This window comes from Argiope bruennichi, chromosome 2, assembly GCF_947563725.1.
Source record: "Argiope bruennichi chromosome 2, qqArgBrue1.1, whole genome shotgun sequence".
In the NCBI taxonomy this organism is placed as follows: Eukaryota; Metazoa; Arthropoda; class Arachnida; order Araneae; family Araneidae; genus Argiope; species Argiope bruennichi.
In genome coordinates, this window is record NC_079152.1 from 5,856,048 (window position 1) to 5,874,424 (window position 18,377).

At 27.9% G+C, this 18,377-nt stretch overlaps 1 protein-coding gene across 2 annotated transcripts in view; it reads left to right on the forward strand.

The window, feature by feature from the left end:
- The window catches only part of LOC129956686 (eukaryotic translation initiation factor 5B-like), a 56,382-nt gene that overhangs the window by 20,758 nt on the left and 17,247 nt on the right, over positions 1-18,377 (forward strand). For both annotated transcript variants that reach the window (XR_008782702.1, XM_056068618.1), the window contains exons 8-13: positions 945-1,095; positions 2,764-2,856; positions 6,392-6,783; positions 8,993-9,100; positions 12,815-12,925; positions 15,131-15,198. Coding sequence is in view for 1 of the 2 variants with exons in the window: in XM_056068618.1 (XP_055924593.1) it covers positions 945-1,095; positions 2,764-2,856; positions 6,392-6,783; positions 8,993-9,100; positions 12,815-12,925; positions 15,131-15,198 (923 nt within the window). In the remaining variant the exon portion in view is untranslated. The remainder of the gene's footprint in view (positions 1-944; positions 1,096-2,763; positions 2,857-6,391; positions 6,784-8,992; positions 9,101-12,814; positions 12,926-15,130; positions 15,199-18,377) is intronic.

Below are 18,377 nucleotides of genomic sequence, written 5' to 3' on the forward strand. Positions count from 1 at the left end.
TCTTTGAAATAAAATTATCAAAAAAAGTAATAATTCAAAAACTTTGAAATTTTTAAAATAAGGATTATTTTTGTAATGCTCAGTACAAAAACGTACCAATATTCCATTTTCTTTGAAATTAAAATCATTTGTTTTAAGAATAGAAATAAAAACATTTCTGTAATAGAACAACAAGCACTCAGCTTATTAAGAAAAATGAAAGGACACTTAGTATAGATACATTGTCAGAATACCAACTTCTCTAATGCAAATGATTAAACTAAACCTTACTCCTGAATGGGTATTGCTAATTTGTGGATTATTAAACATTGCTTTTTTGTGTGTGCCTAAAATAGAGTATATATAAACTGAAGGAAAGCTAGCAAAATGTTAGTATTTGATTTAACCTATTCTCAGAGGAGGGAGGATTTAGGGAAAGTAATAAACCAGTAGCAGTGCAGAATATTTTCTGCAATTCTTAAAATCGAAACAATTATTCATATTTCATTTATTGATGATAACTTCTTATTAAAAATATTATATTAAGAAGAGTTATGGTTCATGTAAAATTTGGTCTGTTTACAATGATGCTTAGTAAAAAATCCAATCCTATCCAGTTATTAGATTATTTTTTTTTTCATTGACTAATCTATGTATTCATTTTTACCTTTTAAAAAAAAAAGAACTTTATTTTTGTTGAGATAGAATTTTTAAAATCTATTTTTTCATATCTTTTCATGGTTACATTTTTGAAATTTTCTGTATTCTTGTATTTTTTATTACTATTTACTGTTTATAGTTTTATAATGTCTATTATTCTAATTAAATTTGGAAGGGAATTTGAAAAAAAAAATTATTTACACTTGTAAAGGTGAAGTAAATAATAATTAGGCAGAAAGGTAATCTGAGCATATTTTTCTTAGGAGGAAAAAAACTTGTGTAAAAGTGATTTAAATTTATTTCAGTTACGGTTAGAGCAAGAAAGAAAAGAAAAAAAGAAACAAAAGGAAAAAGAGAAACGAGAGAGACTTCGAGCTGAAGGCAAACTCCTGACTAAAAGCCAGAAGCAGAATCGAGCTCGTATGGAAGCCACTTTAGCAGCACTTAGAGAACAAGGTCAGTGATTAAATGCTTTTTTACTTCTAGGTTGGTATATATATTTGCAGTTTTCTTGTTGCTTATTTATTTCTTAGCCCTTTAAAAAGTCTTTTTACGAATGATATATTAAAATGTTGGTGGGTTGGCAAAGATTTAAGAAGAGGAAATTCATATCTCTTATTACATAAATTTAATTTGACCTTTAACATCTTCTTATACATCTAAAATTTGTATTTTGTAAAGCAATTAGTAGCTTCTTCTTGTGCATAGCACTTATATTTTTTTTTATACATTTCCTCTCTAAAAGTTCTTTTTTTTTTTTTTTTTAGCTAAAATTAGATTTTAGTGGAAGATGTTTGAACTAAAGCATAAAGAACTAAATTGGAAATTTTGTGTGGAAAATATTGAAACTAAAATAAATTAGAGGTTTCTAGTACAGGTAAAATGCTGAATATTGTTAAATGTAATACAAAATTTTACTTGCTGCAATATATACATAAACTTCTTGTTAGCAAATCAATAAATTTCAAATATAACTTGAAAAAAAAAAGGGAACAAATAAATTTACTTCTCAGTCTTTATGTTGGCAAAATTCAGTATTTTATGGAATTCAGTATATTTAGTTCCAATTTATGTTGTGTCTGAAAGACATATAAAGTCATATTAGAAGCATAAAATAAGGAATAAGATAAGAATGAATAAAAGTGGAAAAAAGAATTTTTCTCATTTTTTTAAAAAAAAATTCATTTTAATGGATATATTATTTTGATTATTATTTTGTTATTGATTTTGCACACACACACAAAAGTGTTGAAATAAATTGTAAAAATAAAAATATCTACAACGACTTTCCAAAAAATATGAAGAAATACAAGTTTTGTTCATTAACTTTGAAGATAGAAAAAAATATTTTTCTATCTTCAAAGAATCAATTTCTATCTATTATCAAATGTTCTTCTATCTATCATTCTAGCAAAAACAATTTAAATTTCAGTGCATGTTTAAAAATATAATTACATATTAAATAATTGTGATAATTCAGGAAAAATTTACATAATTAAATTGATATCATTGGAAAGATTATTATTTGTATTCTTTGTAAATATCATTTAATGTATTCTGATTGTATTTCTGTAAGTTATTAATGGTGACAATTAAAAATTTTGAACTGTGTTTGATAAATGAAAGTTCAAATAAAAAATTTTACGAAATTGCTCCAAGGTATGTATTTTTATTTTTCGAAATATCTCTTCAGTATTTGGCAGTATTAGTTTCAATAGCTTGCTCTATTGAGTGGAGACACAGACACACATTTGCTTTTATTATTCATAGATTAAAGTATTCAAAAAGCTATATACTTTTTATTTAGTGAAATTATTTATCAAAATGTTTCTGGTTATTTATATGTATTGTTTATTAATTTAATAAAAATTAAAAATATATCTGCATACTGCTGGCTTTAAAAAAAGATATTTTTACTTGCTGTATTTTTTTAAACTCAATTTTTAATTAGAATATTTGGATAAATTTTTAAATTTTCTTTTATAATAATAAAAGTCTCTTCATATGCATTTATGAACTACAAATGTTTCTAATAATAATTGTATTGACTTTTAACTTTAGAATAAGGTAAAATTTAATGTTATAGGGAATTTAATGACAAAACATTGTGAAAATGCATTTCAGGTATTGAAGTGCCTCAAATTGGCGAGAAGAAAGAACCTCGTCCCAGACTTGGAGACAGAAAGAAACCAGCAAAGAAGAAATCTATTTCACGAGGTACTTTCATTTTTCAGATTATTGTTATTAATTTTTTTTCCTTGTCATTTAAATAGCTAAGTTTTAAATATCCAGAATTCCTTATTAATGCTGAGATTATGCTAGCTCCATAAATCATTCAATGTGCAATGACTATACAGTAGAGCCTTGGTTTTATTATGGTTGGCTGGAATCATAATCGCCTTTCATAGCAGAGACTAAATTTAAAACCATGCCTTCATTTTATTATTATTCATTCCTTTATTATTAAATTTTCATTACTTCAAGTACTGCTTTATTATTAAGGATTATTACTTAAGGGCTGTTTTTCAATTTTAAAACTAAACCCACTTAAATATATTAGGGTGTCCCATAAGTTTCTTTCCTATTTCTAATATGAAACGAATACACAGTATTTACTGTTTAAGATATTATTTATTTTGTTATATAAGAGTCCTTTTACTCTATTACTTTCTTCCATCTCTAAGAAAGCCTCATTATACCTTCTTTTTAAAATTGTGTTTTTGGATAAGAAATAATCCCCAAGGTGCGTTTTTATTTTGCTGATGGATTTAAAACGCTTATCGCAAGATCTGGAGAGTATACAAGATATAATAAAACATTCTAATCAAACCGTAAGAGCTTCTCTCTTACAACTAATGAAATATGTGGTTTCCTGTTGTATGATGAAAAACAATGCCTAGTCAGTTCATTAATTCTGTTTTTTGCTATGGCAGCTTTCAATTGATCCAGTTGTTGACAATGTTTTGTATAATTTATTGTTTCACCTTGAGGTAGGAGCTCATAGAAAATTATTCCTTTCCAATCCACCAAATGGACAAAAGAACTTTTTGATGTGTAGTCCTGGCATGGGGTATAGTAGAGCTCTGGTACGACTAAAACTGATGACATAGACGGCTAATAGATAAGCCTGCATATTTACACAAGCAGGGCCAGATAAGGCCATTAGCACGATGAAAAAGAAACTTTTGAGACACTCTAATATTTAACAAGTCCTCTAAATGTTTGGAGAGAGCATATAAAAGAGATAATTAGTGTGAATATTCTTATAGTTGTATAAATAGTTTCTTGCAATTTCTCGACTTTTCTTTTTTATTATTGATTACTTAAACTTTTTGTATGTAAAAGATGAAATAGTGCTCATTCTCTCTAAAAAAAAAAAAAAAAAAAAAAAACGTATAAGATGTTTAGACAGAAAACCCTTTTCCAAATATCCATTGAAGAGGAATTTTATCTCTTGTAGATATCTGAGAGATAATTTAGTGAATATTTGTGCATCTTAATTTCCTTCCATTCCATTAGTTATCTTTTTTCTAGTATTTCTTTATCTCACTGTTTATTAATATGCATATGTCAGTTTCACATGTAATGCTTCAAAATATAGCTATTGTCAGCATCAAAATATCTTGATGCTGACAATAGCTATATTGATTATATTGTATTTTCAACTTTTAAAGAGACATGCAGCTTCCACAACTTTTTTTGTATTTAAATATTATGTAAAAAGTATTGGTAATATTTAAAATTGGCATTCATATGAGATCACATTGTCTATTTAAAATGAACTTAATATTTTAATTTTTAATATTCAGTCTTTTAATATTCTGTTCTACTTTTTCGAGCATGAAAATTTTTGCATCTAATTCATGCTTTAAATTCTCTGAAATACATTACAGAGAATTGTGCGTGAATTTCTAAGGGCATCTAATGTTAATTTTATGAGTTTTTTTTTATGTCTGTCTGTATGTATATATAAAGTTAAATGCTTATTGCATGTGAAATTTAACCTTGGAAGCTTCATTTTAAATAAGAAAAATGCGTTGTATTTTAAAAATATACATATAGAGAGGAAAATCTAATCTTGACAGGAGGAGGGGAAGTAATTTAGGTTATTTGCACATGCATTTCATTCATCATCATAAATAAAATTATAAATAGCTTTTAGAAATATTAAAGATACAACTTTAAAATTTTAATATAATGAAAAGAAGAGGAAAATAATGAATTAAGAAAATAAAATGAAAATATTTACTATTATTTTAGTCAGTTTTGAGGTATTGTATCTCCGTATTAAAATAAATACACTACACCCTCTTTACAAAAGTAGCTAGTTAAGGCTCTTTTTCAAAAAACTTAAGACATTTTGATAATAAGCAATTTTAAAAAATGATGCTATTAAAATCTATTTTTTTTTTTTTTTTTTTTTGCATCAGAAATTAAATTATTTGAAAGCATAAATATAAATTTATGTATATCATATTTATATCCTGAATTATTCAAATCGTGAATCAATAAGTTTTTATAACATTCCAGTTTTCATGATTATTAAAATTCAGTTGCAATCACAGTCAGCTTTTAACTACTCAAAGTACACTATGCTTTATTATCAGTCATTTTTATTTGAAAACTATTCTTTATCATGAAAAATAAAATCCACGTTAGGAAAATTACATTGAAAACTTTATGGAACTAAATCAATGAAATGATGATGAAGGATATATAAATTTTACCGCATTTAGTTTTTCACTTAATTTTAACATTATTTCATTTTGTAAAGATGGGATTCATAAGTGATTTTATGTTCTTTCTTGATGTGTTAAAATTTAAAAATACGTACATTTATGTTATTTTAATGATAATATTCTATTTTTATATTTTCAAACCATAATTATCAATTATATTATGTAACTGCAAAACTGGCCATCTCCATTTTTCTCCCAACTTTGTTTCTTTATTCGATTTCACTAGAAATTTCATTCTAAAACTAAACTAATATACTTCAAATACCATATAATGATTTTTTAAATCTCAGTTTGATTATATGTGTCTTAAAATCCACTTTCTCCTCAAATCTTCTCTTTTGTAGGAGGTCATATTTATATGTATTTAATTTACTTAAATTTTAATTCTCAAAACTTAGTGTCACATGATAGTGATTCAGAGATAAATTGATTTTATATTTCCATAATGAACTATTAATTTAAGACTAAAATGATAAAAAGTGAGGATGGGGGGGGGTCTTTTAGAATTAAAAAAATATCAAATTACAGCAAGGAATGGATATATTCATAGCTCAGCAAATATAAAAGTATGCCACATTTTTTAAAACAAATTTGGGAGCTTAATTGAAAAAAAAAAAAAAAACTTTTGATAATGCATAATTATTATTACAAAATAACGAATAATAATAGGAATTGAAAGATTTATTGATGCAAGAAATAATTTTCCTTTATAACAGGAAATGAGCCATCTATTATATCCAAAATTGCTGACATTTACTTTGATTTAATTTTGGTACTAATCAGTGTAAACAAGATGCCCCCCCCCCTTTGTAAGAAAGACTGTTGCCACAAAGAAGTGTTATGAAGAAAAAATTAACTTCATTGTTGTTCTTTTTTATAATGTTATTGAAATAAGCTTGTATTTTTGTAATTTTTTCCCCATTTTACAGCCACTTAAATAATAAGTGTTTTTTTTTTTTTTTTTTTTTTAAATAAATTGTTTACAAGAAACAAGTTTATTTTCTTTTTAATAGAAGTGAGCACAGAACCTGCTGAAACAGAGGAGCCTGCTAGCAAGGAGACTTCTCCTCAGTTAGAGGAGGAAGAGGAGAAGAAAGAACCAGAACCACCTGCTGTGCCTCCAAAAGAGGAAGAAGAGGATGTAAAAGATGCCTGGGATGAAACATCCTCTTCTGAAGATGAAGACACTACTAAACCAGAAATGAAAAAGGTAGAAATTGTGACAAAAAGCTCATCGAAACAGGCTGCAAATAAGAATGAATCTGATGAAGATGAAGAATCAGAATCAGAAACTGGAGAAAGCTCTTCAGAAGAGGAAAGTGAATCAGAAGAAGAGAGCTATAGCAGTTCTGACAGTGATGATGACAATTTGCCATCTGTAGAAAAAATAAAAAATAGGATACAAGTAAGTGTTATAAGTTGTTTTTTCATAATATTTTATACAAATCTATTAATATTGCAAATAACTGAACCATTAGCAATTAAGTACCATTTAAACTGTTACTGCTTCTGTCTAAAAATATAATATGCATTTCAAAATAATTTTTGTTGTAATATATGATATACTTTTACAAGAAACTTGATTGTTAAAATATTTTTTTTTATCCATTATTCTTCAATGTTTTCATAAAATGGGTACCATATTTGCAGTCACTGATGTTATTAGTCTTTGTTTGTTATTTATCTGACTTTACTTTTTGATTTTTAAAAATCTAATGTGAAGAAATTAGTAGAATCAAAATCACATATGCTAAATGCAATAACATTATATTTTTATTTTCAGTCTGCATAAATGTTTCTTAACAAATTTATATGCAAAATCTCAAGATTGATAAGTTTAAGTTTGTTCTGATATTGAATGAACTATATATTGTATTCCAGAATAATTATTTTTTAAGTTGTTCTTTTTCTGTATGCCCCTTTTTATTTTGGATTTTAAGCCTACAAAACATTAAGGCCAAAAGTTTTTTTCTCTCTTCAAGTTTAGAAATTCGATTTTAGGAATTGTCAGGGTCCGTAGCAACCTGAAAAGTGCTTAAATTTGAAAATTATTTTTAACCACCTTAAAAGTATTTAATTTTTTCATGAATAGAAGAAAGCTTTTCGTTTTGATTTGCTCCCCCAAAGTTGAATATAATTCGAAATCATGGTCATATAGGCATGTTTACTGGATGTATAAAAAAAAAAAAAGAAAACCAACAAAAGGGGAAAAATCGAGGTATTTCAGGGGTTACAGCACATTTTAGGATAAAAATGATTTTTTTTCTTCAGCAATATGCATTGCCATTTATAAAAATACTTGAATAGTTATGTGGAAGGGGCAGTACAAAATGCGTTCTATGCAAATCGGAAAACATTTCAATTTTTAATGTTTTAGATGTTGAAAAATTTATTTAAATTATGCTTTATATTTAAACTTTTATGTGTTGTTAAAGCAGAATATACGATAATATCCGATAGACGGAAAATATAAAAATAGCAGGATGAATTTGATACAATATATCGAACTTGGGAAAAGCTGCTTTAAAAACACTAACATATTCAGTCATCTTCTCATTAACATGTCACTTTTGAGCAATCACTTGAACGACCTGCTACAGGTATTCAACTATACTATACTGAATTGCAATTAAGTTTGTTAGTAAATTGCGTAAAATCTAGTATGTTGAAATTTTAACTTGGAGCCTTAAATTTTCAATGATCGTGATATCCTTTTTGCTATTTTTTGGATGTTCCCATGCAGTTGAACACTTTTATTCGTTTGAACTAATCTCACCAAATGTTTTCTGATTAAGAAAAAAAAAAAAAAAAAACTGCTGTATCTGATACTAAAATATTTTTAAAGGAATAAAAAGGCAGTTTTGCTAATCGTCTGATGATAGAAATGCTTTAGTTCTTAGCTTGATTGCAAATTACTTAATAGAATGAGTCAGCGCAGGGAGAAATTTACTTTTTCCATTCCAGCCATGTTGGATCTTAATAGTTGTTGCTTATATAAAAATCAAATACAAAATTTGTGGTCATGCTGAACTACATCACTATCGACATTTTCAGAAATGTATCAATCTGAAATTTTATTTTAATTTTAAGGAAAGTTGAAAAAGCTCGCAGATCTTTATTGATAATCTTATAAAAGTTTATTTTATTTCTTTGATATTAATATTTTTTTTTCATTTTTATGGCAATTTTTATGTTTTTGTCAAATCCAAAAAGGCATAATTGCAAATACAGAATGTTGTGCAAATACAGAAATAAATATTTAAATTTAAAAAGTAAGCAATTAAAATTAATTATTGAGAATTTTTTTCAATAAAAACTATGCATTATTATAAAAAAATACTATGCTTAGAAAATACACAGTTTATGTATGCATACTCATACAAAGGTGCTTAAAAGTACTCAATTATTGCAGCAGTTTCTCACTACGCACCCTAAATGTATCTAATCAGTAGATTTTCAACATGTCCAAATAAAAAAATTCATAGAGATATTTTAAGGTTCCTTTTGTAAAAAATAATTATGGGTATTTTATTACTTTTAGTGTCTATTGAATTATTATCTTTGTTAGGATTTTTCCCAAACCCTAATGATTAAAAAATTTCTCTTACTTTCAGAAACGGCGAGAACTTGCAGAGAGCAATCGTAGCATGGACAAATTGAGGTCACCTGTGGTGTGTGTACTTGGTCATGTAGATACTGGAAAAACCAAAATTCTAGACAAAGTAAGATTATTTCTTCATGCTAGATATTACCCTAACTAAGCAATGGTAGTTTGTTCACTGTATTCTTGGAAATGTTGTGATTGATTCTAAATAGATTTTGCCTTCATTAATTAATTTTGAATAGCAATGCTTAGTAATTGTGTTTCTACTTTGGATAGTTTTATTTGTGTTTTAGATGTATCAATATAATCATACTCTAAATGCAAAGTATCTCCTTTATAAACTTTATTTTTCCTTCATAAATTATTTTCATGCTAGATTAGAGTCATAAAATTACTTTTAACTTTATTTGTTTTAATATAGTCTTTCTTTCAATGGTATGACTTAATAAAAATTGTTTACCTTTTTTTATTTATGCTTTAAATTTTTGAATTGATGTACTCAAAAAATTAAAATCTAAACCAAAGATTAAATATAGAATATTCATTTGGCCTCAATATATGTATTTACATTTATCAAAATATTTTAAACAAAATATAGTAATAATGCATTATATTTAGATTTGTATTATAATAAAGATAGTGCTGTAGTGATTTTTAATTGTATTTTTTCTTCTGATTATTCAGCTATTCAGTTAGCATGCTAACTATGATGCTTTCTTAGAAACTATTTACAAATTGCTAGTTATAAAAACATTTAGTACTTCTGTATTTTTGAACTGTGGAAAGTACTCTTTTTCTGGGTTATCTGAAATATTGATTAAGTTATTCTATTTTTGAAAAATGTTATTTTATATATTTATTAGAACAGAGGAAAAATTTCTATTATATTTCTATAAAATCAGGGTTGCCATGCCACCAGGAGAACAGGAAAACCCTAGAAAATGCAGTGGAATTTGAAAATTTTTTATGAAAACATGAAAGATTCAGGAAATTTTAAGTTCCTTAGTTTATAAAAATGCCGATCTCTAAAGATTGAAAGAATAAAAGATGTAGTCATAGCTTCTAAAAACGAAACAATACCTTTTGTGATTGTGTAATGCAGAAACTTGCCCCTTTTTTTCTTTGTATAGATCAATCCAGTTTTGATTTGTGTGATAGTAAGTTATTCATTTTCATGAGATTCCCGAATTGCAGTTAATGAGCATGCATGAGACATCTGTTACTGTGTGAAAGAGTAGAATATATTTCTCTAGTGGGATTAGCAACATTCAATTTGCGAAAACATCTCAATAGTGTTTAGTTAACCATTATTGAGTTTATTTAATGATTTCTTTATTATTTGAGTAACTGTGAGCTTATTCAAAGTAAGTTAGAGAATTTTTTTTTAAACAATCAGCTCTCAAAATCCATAATTAGTATGAACTGGATAAAACAAAAATAAACCCTGATTTTGCTAAATGAGAAGTTTCACAAAATCCATTTATTGCATATTGCTTGTTTTATAAAAAGATGATAAACTTAAATAATATGAGAAGACAGGACTTACTAGTCATGCCAAAAGAGGAAAACATATAAGACTGTGTGCCATTCAAAAGAGTCATTATTAGAATTAGTATCTCTAAGGAATACAGGAAAAGATAACATGTCAAATCAGAAAACGTCAAATTTAATGTTTTAAAATAATCTGATTTCAAATTTTTTTAATTCAAGAATGGCCATTTAAAGTTGAATTTTATAGGCATTAAAACTTGTTGTATCACATTTGTTGTTTTAATGCATTCATTATATATCAGAAATATTTTCATATGGTTCACTAACAGTGAAATAGATAAAAAAAAAAAAAAAAAAAAAAATGTATGTTAGGCCGTACAGAAATATTGGACCTTGTTACAGATTAGGTTCATTACCTAGAAGAAACTGATGGCTGAAAAATCTGCAGAAATTGATGCCAAAATACACTACAATTTTTCCAATTCAACAAAATACAATTTTTGCCAGTTCAAATTGGCAGAAATGAATAAATAAAAAAAGTAATCTTGCTTTGTAGTGATTTTTTGTTAAGTAATCATTAAATTATTTGTATCATGATAACAAAAATGTTTTGTTTTATTTCACACAAGTCCATTAATTTTGTGTGACTTACATTTATAGAGCATGAGAGGTAATACACCCCCTCCTCCCATCTTAATATATAAATATTGTTTTGCTAAATTCTAGATAATAAATAAAAATTGTTTTTTCTGTAAGTTAAATATAAGGCTTTTTTGAATTCACGATTATTTAGAAGAATTTTCAATTGTTACTTTTTTTCCTTGCTCTTTCCATTTCTTAAAATCATATTCCATTATAACTAGCGCATTAGTGCCATTCACACATTTCCTCGCATTTTAAATATATGTACAGGGAAAACACAGATAATTTTTTTTTCCAGATTGACAGTGGCAACCCTGAAAATACATGCATTTATATATGTTTTAATTTTCATTATAATTTCAGCTTCCATTTGATTTTTCCTTTTTTTTTTCCCCCTTCCATAGGATTATTTTTAAAGTGCTTTTATGTGGCTCTGAAATTGCTTATTACAGATCATTAGTTTGCCCTGGCATTTATACTTATTGATAAATGTAACACTTTGAATCAACCATCAAATTGCATTAATCTCCCAAAGTTTATTACATTTTTGTCATTTGCTACATAAGCAAAACTCTCCAACAGCTACGGGATTTCCATAGTTGCTACAGAAATGACTTTCGTATATATTTAAAAAAAAAAAAAAAAAAAAACTATGAAAAATACTGAAAATGTCCTCTTCCCAAATCCTCACTCACAGCAATCCTGGCAGTGAAAGAATTTTTAGCATAATTTTTAAGGGGGGAAAAAAATCATGTTCCAACATGAATATAAAAATACTGGAGCAGCTAGTCATGATAAATTTGTATATGGGAGTTTGTTTTGATGTAATACTGAGCAATGATGACTTAAGAAAAAGCCAAAGTGTTTGTGGTTTTTGCTATTTAATGAAAACTAATTAACTGTCTAACAAATAGTGTTAATTTTTGATCAGATTAACACTATTTTTTAGACAGTTAATTAAAATAACACTATTTTTTAAAAAAATAATTCAGTTATCAGATAACACTATTTTTTTTAAAAAAATAATTCACTTATATATTTACTTAATAATAAATATTTTTTAAATAATTTTGAATAATGTTTGAAAATATTGTTTTAATTAATTAAAATTCTTTGAAAATTCCTATTGTACATAGGATTTTTGATAAGAATTGCTTCTGGGTAACTCTTCTGGAGGGTATGTAAGCACAATAGTTTTGCAACCTTTTATTTAATTTGTTTTATATTTATAAAAATGAATTTTTTTAAAATTAATTTTTCATTTACTTTCTGATTCATTTCTGAATTTATATTCACTTGATAATGGATCATTTGATAACAATAATTTATTTTAATCCCTTAATGTGCAGTGTTCTGTTTATCTGGAAATTCTATATTTATTCTACAATTAAATCAAATTCATTCCGCTTTCTTTTTTCCTTTGTCTAAGAAGTCTCTATATTTTTCCTATTTACTAAATTATTTTTAACTTCACCCATTAAGCAAAAATATCAAAGCATTTTCTTTCTCATTTTGATTTCTTCTCTAGCTAATGCAAGGAACTGGAAAACAATTTCTTTCTGATTTTTTAAAAATAATTTCGAAGTTCAATAAAGTTTTCTCATCTTTAATTGCTAAATTTTTTTATAAACAAGGAATGTTTTATGTTTAAAATTGTCAGACTGTTGTCTAACATTGAATTTTTATTGACTCTCAATAGATCCGAAGCAGTAATGTTCAAGATCATGAAGCTGGAGGAATCACTCAACAGATTGGTGCCACAATGGTTCCTGAAGATGCTCTCAGAGAGCAATGCAAGTTTGTCAAAGGAGTAAGTCTGAGTTATTTTAATGCATTCATTTAAAAATTGCAACTGCGATCTTTAACCACATGAGGTGGATAGACAATGCTTTTTCTATCCACCAATTTCTAATGACAAGTAAGCACATAATCAGCTGATTGTCACAGAAGAAAAAGATATCCGTGAACCACTAACTGAGAGTGTTTGCTGGAATACATTTTATAGGAGCACAGACTGAGATCGAAAATTGGTTGATTAGAAGATACAAATCTTTTCCCCATTTCTATAAAATAGTGGATATTTTGTGTGGCCTTACTTTAAGTTACAATGGACTGATTATTTTTGTTACATGTACCTGTGAATTTCCTGCAACTTTTAAGTGGTGAGAAATTTTAAAAATCACCATATCATTTCAATTTTTTTTCAGCTCTGTTAAACTGAAACCACAGTTTCAGTTTAACAAATTATTTTATTTCATTTTGAATGTTTGAACATTGATTATATTTATTTATTCTAATGACTTCTGCCATTGAAATGATATTTATAAATTTACTTCATGTGTTATTTGACATTGATTGTCTTATTGTCAAATACAAATAAGCAAGTCCGATTTCTGATTTATTTATTTTATTCATTAATTTTAAATTTAAAAATATGTTTACCATATCTTTGTAAGTAATTTATTTCATAATGTGTTTTTTTATAAATTACTCACTAAAATAACTATCTTATTTAAATGAAAATAACCAACTTGCTGCAGATGTATAATCATTTGGATAATAATCCTTCTATTAATTTCTTGTTATGCTTTAATAATATCCATTAGCAAAGCAATGTGAAAATATTAAACAAGTTTAATATCAGAAAATGTATAGTATATTTCTGGCGTAATATTTATGCAAAAATTATATATTTAAATTTTATTTTGTATTTAATTATTGACCCATTTTCTTATTATTTATGGTATTGCAATGATAATCTGATGGTATTATAATTTGGGTTAAGTTGGGTTTGTGGTTAAGTTTAGCATTAGGCAAAACAGTTTAGGTGCAATAAAAGTGGTTTGGAGCTGCATTGGAAAAGAAAGATTAATCGCCATATCTAATTCATTGCACATATAAATATATAAAAAAAATTCCCTCAAAGATTTTGTTTGCTTTTTTTTTTCAGAGAATCAAATTATTGATAGAATTACTGAAAATGGTTGTGCCTTTACTTTCTATGAGAAAATGAAACCAAACTAAGCCCAATACCTATTATTATTATTATACATATAACAAACACATACACAAAATTTGTATGTAGAATTTTTCTCTACCCCCCTCCCCATCTTATTTGAAATCAAGTCAATTGTACCACATGCTTCAAAAGTTTTTTTTTTTTTTTCTTTCTTTTCTAAGACCACATTTGGCAATAAATAAATAAAAGAAAAGAAAGCAACATCATTTTAAGGACAGTTGATGTATCCAAAAAAAGTTGGATAAATTTTTTTAAAAAACCTGGAAATGTTAGGGAAAAGTCAGCGAAATTCTAACAGCAGTAATGATGATCATCCCGATAGGTTCCATTTGGTTTTGTTTAGCAATAGAAGCAACAAATTTCCAGATAGCTGGCTAACTCCTGGAAACAGTTTCCGTTTCTTAAATTGTGAGAAGTCAAAATCTGATTGCTGACACTCGTCACTAAACTCTAGAAATAAATGATGGTGGGTATTAAATTCGAATCTGGAACTTTTTGTGTACATAACTATTAATTGAAATTTTAGCAAAGTTCAGTAGATACAGTGCTTGGGAAACAAGACCATAGAATTTATAAATAAATATATACTTAAGAACCATTACCTCAGCTTCAACTAAAGGCATAAGCATGCCAGCTAAAGGATGAATTAATAAATGAGACTAATTGCTAATCACAGAAGTACCAAACACATGTTTGTGCATAATACCATGGCCCAACAAAAAGTATATAAATTATGATGTACATAGACTCCCCACAAGGGGAAGCAACAAAAACTTAAGAATCTTAGTTTCTTGCACAGTGGACCCTATACATACTCGATTCTTTTCACATTGCAATGAATTAATTATATGGAATACTTTATGTAAAATATACCATATTGTGTACATATATGAGAATGTCAAGGGTTTATTTCCGATTTCTCATGTTTTACTAGTTAGTTTCTTGAAAGTTAAATTCGATCAATCACATTTATTTCTGTTTCTTATTCTACTTTAGTTTCCTGAAATTGATCTGAAAGTTCCTGGGTTGCTGATCATTGATACTCCAGGTCACGAATCCTTCAGGTGAGTTATTATTATTTAGGAAATACACTCATGTCCAAAATTAAGGTCACAAAATTGTTTTTCAAAGTAATTCTAAATGGCTACCAGTAAAATTTAAACAAATTATATATTATGAAGGACCACTAACACAATATTAACCTTTTTTGTGGGAAAAAATGTTGTTTAGCATTAATTTTTGGAGAACTACTGAAATTAGACCATTAAGGCATCTGGGATTTTTGCCTGCAATTTTGTGAATATTGCATTAAAACAAAATTTTTTACCTGTTTCCAGTGAGAATGAGTTCTCATAATCGTTTAAACAATGTCTTGAGATGGAGAACCGTTGATAGGCTTCAAGCTGGGCAGTCTCGAGCGGAGGTGGCTCGATGGTTACAAGTGGCACCGAAAGTGGTATCCAGGTTGTGGAATCAATTCCAAACAAGTGGTATTGTAACCAGGAAGGCTGGCCAAGGCCGTTACAGAGCAAAGACGCCTGCACAGGATCACTATTTGGAATTAAACGCACGACAGCATAGACTGACAACGGCTCCTCAACTTGCTCATGACCTTGCTGCTGCGTCTGGAATAAGAATTTCCAGACAAAAAGTATACAGACGTCTAGCAGAGAGGGCTCTTTATGCCCGGCGATCAGTTGAGTGCGTCCCTTTGACTGCATCCAACAGAAAAGCCCGGCTGTTGTGGTGCCTAACATATCAGTCTTGGATACAGCAAGAATGGGGGCTTGTTCTTTTCAGTGATGAGACGAGATTTACCAGACAGTGACACTCGTCGAATCTTCATCTGGAGAGAGCGAGGAGCTCACTATCATCCCTCCTACGTAAAAAAAATCGACAAATTTGGTGGCAGAGGAATCCTTATCTGGGGTGGCATAATGTTGGGAAGTCGTACACCACTGCACGTCTTCAATGCGGGTACTGTCAATGCTCATCGCTATAAAGATGAGATCCTGGAAGCCTACGTGAGGTTGTTCCGGAGTATTTTTGGCCCAGACTTCATGTTTATGGATGAAAACGCACTTCCACACAGAGACCATATCGTTGATGATTTTCTTGAGGAAGAGGATATTCGACGTATGGACTGGCCCTCGAGGACTCCGGATCACAATCCTATTGAACATGTTTGGGATGGTCTCGGGAGAGCCATTGCACAGCGTAATCCCCCTCCTAATACCCTCCAAGAGTTAAAAGCCGCCCTTTTGGAAGAATGGGCTTTGTTGCTTCAAGCATTTATTGACATACTCTTAAACAGTATGAAAGCTCATTGTGAAGCCTCTATAGCAGTGCATGGTGGTCACATTCCATATTAAACAGGCTTTTCCTGAGATAAATGCTTAATCTCTGATTCATAATATAACACTTTTTGATACATCCTGTTTCTTAATTCCCAGTTAAAATCTTTTCCATGTTGTTATGTGTCTATGTTCTTTCTTCCATTGTAGTGTACTTTTGTGCCAAATTTCGTGGCAACACAGTGAATAGTTTTTCATTTTTCGCAGATTTTATGTTTGTGACCTTAATTTTGGACATGAGTGTATATAGATTTTAACACACATTAACTTACCTCTTGGTTTTACTAATCGAATTTCGCTATTGGTTTTTCATTTACTTCCTATTAAGCTGAAGATGTGGAATTTTCTTCCGTTTTCTATTCTCAATAATAATATTCATATATGTATATATAATAAATGATGCTAATGCATGGGGCACAGAAATCTCTTATGACTTATTTTCGAATGGTAACAATGAAATGTAAACAAGTTGCTATATGTAGTTTCAGTATGTTTTATGGATTGTTTCTATAACTATGCTTCGTTCAACATTAATTAATGGAGTTGCAAAATATTAGAGACAGAGCACATATCATTAAAAATTCCTTTCGTTTGTAGTGTAGTAGGATTTTTGTTTTTATTGATTGATTGTATTAAATTCATATTTTTCAATCTTATCAAATAACAAAGTTAAAAAAAATCCATTCCGCATTAGTAGTTTAACAGCCTAAAAAACTTGGATAAACAAGCTGGTCAACAAAGATGCCTAGTATTGAAAATTTTACTAAAATTTCTAGTGAATGTAATTCAAAATGAATGGAAAAAATCACCTGGAACAAATTGTACAACATTAATGCTAACTCAATTGATTCTTAATCGAAAACATTTATTTATGAATCTTCATTGATTGAAATTATTTATAGCACACTAAAATTTATCAAAATTTTATACCTTACTTAATAGGGGAGAGGAATGTGTTTACTTTCCTCTGTTTATTGTCATGAATTCAGGAACAACTTAGTTATTAAATGAAATCTTCAATCCTTTATATAAGTTGAAATTGAAGAAAGAAACTGCTGTTGAACTTGGATAATTTGAGCAGTTTTAATTAGTATCTGTCATTAATTTGAATTTTCCCCCCAGACTTTTTATTTTCTATAAATAAAATGTTAAAATGGCATCTACTATCCAAATATATTTTCTTCTTAATTCAAAGTTTAAGCTAAAAACTGTTTGTTGAATGTATATTTTGCATCTGTCATATCTGTGTGACAACATATTAATCAAAACAAGAGATAAAAAATCTTAACTTCCATAAAACTTTGATCATATTAGGGCATGCTCTTTGTTTTGAAGTTTTCTTGTGCAAGTGTGCTCTGTGTTGTGCTTTATCCAATTAAAATTTTTAATTTATTTTAAATTGCACAAGAAATAATATTAAACAACTAAAAATATTATTTTTTATTGTATGAAAATATCTTGTTTTATTAGTGTGCATTATTAAAACTATTAACAATAAATAGTAAAAATTAAACATAACCAATATTTTCAATTTAAAAATCGTCATTTTCACTTGTTGTACTCCCTTTCTAAATCTTGATTTTGTAATAAATTTTTATATTGATCCTGTCAGCATCTAATGAGCTAATTTTATTATCTTAAGTAGATGGAGGGGTTGGGAAGGGAACTGGAATTTAGCAGTTTGTAGTGAAAAGTAAAATTGGAGTATTGAGTTCACCTTTTGGAAATTTATGAAAGAAACATCTTAAATTTTTCTCCTTATTTCATTGGTATGAAAAATTTCTATTTAATTAGAATTGTATTGCATTTTGAACCTATTTCAATATATTTTGTAATAGACATCATAATTTGGAACTGTGATCAAATGGCAAGAATTAGACCTAAGTTAG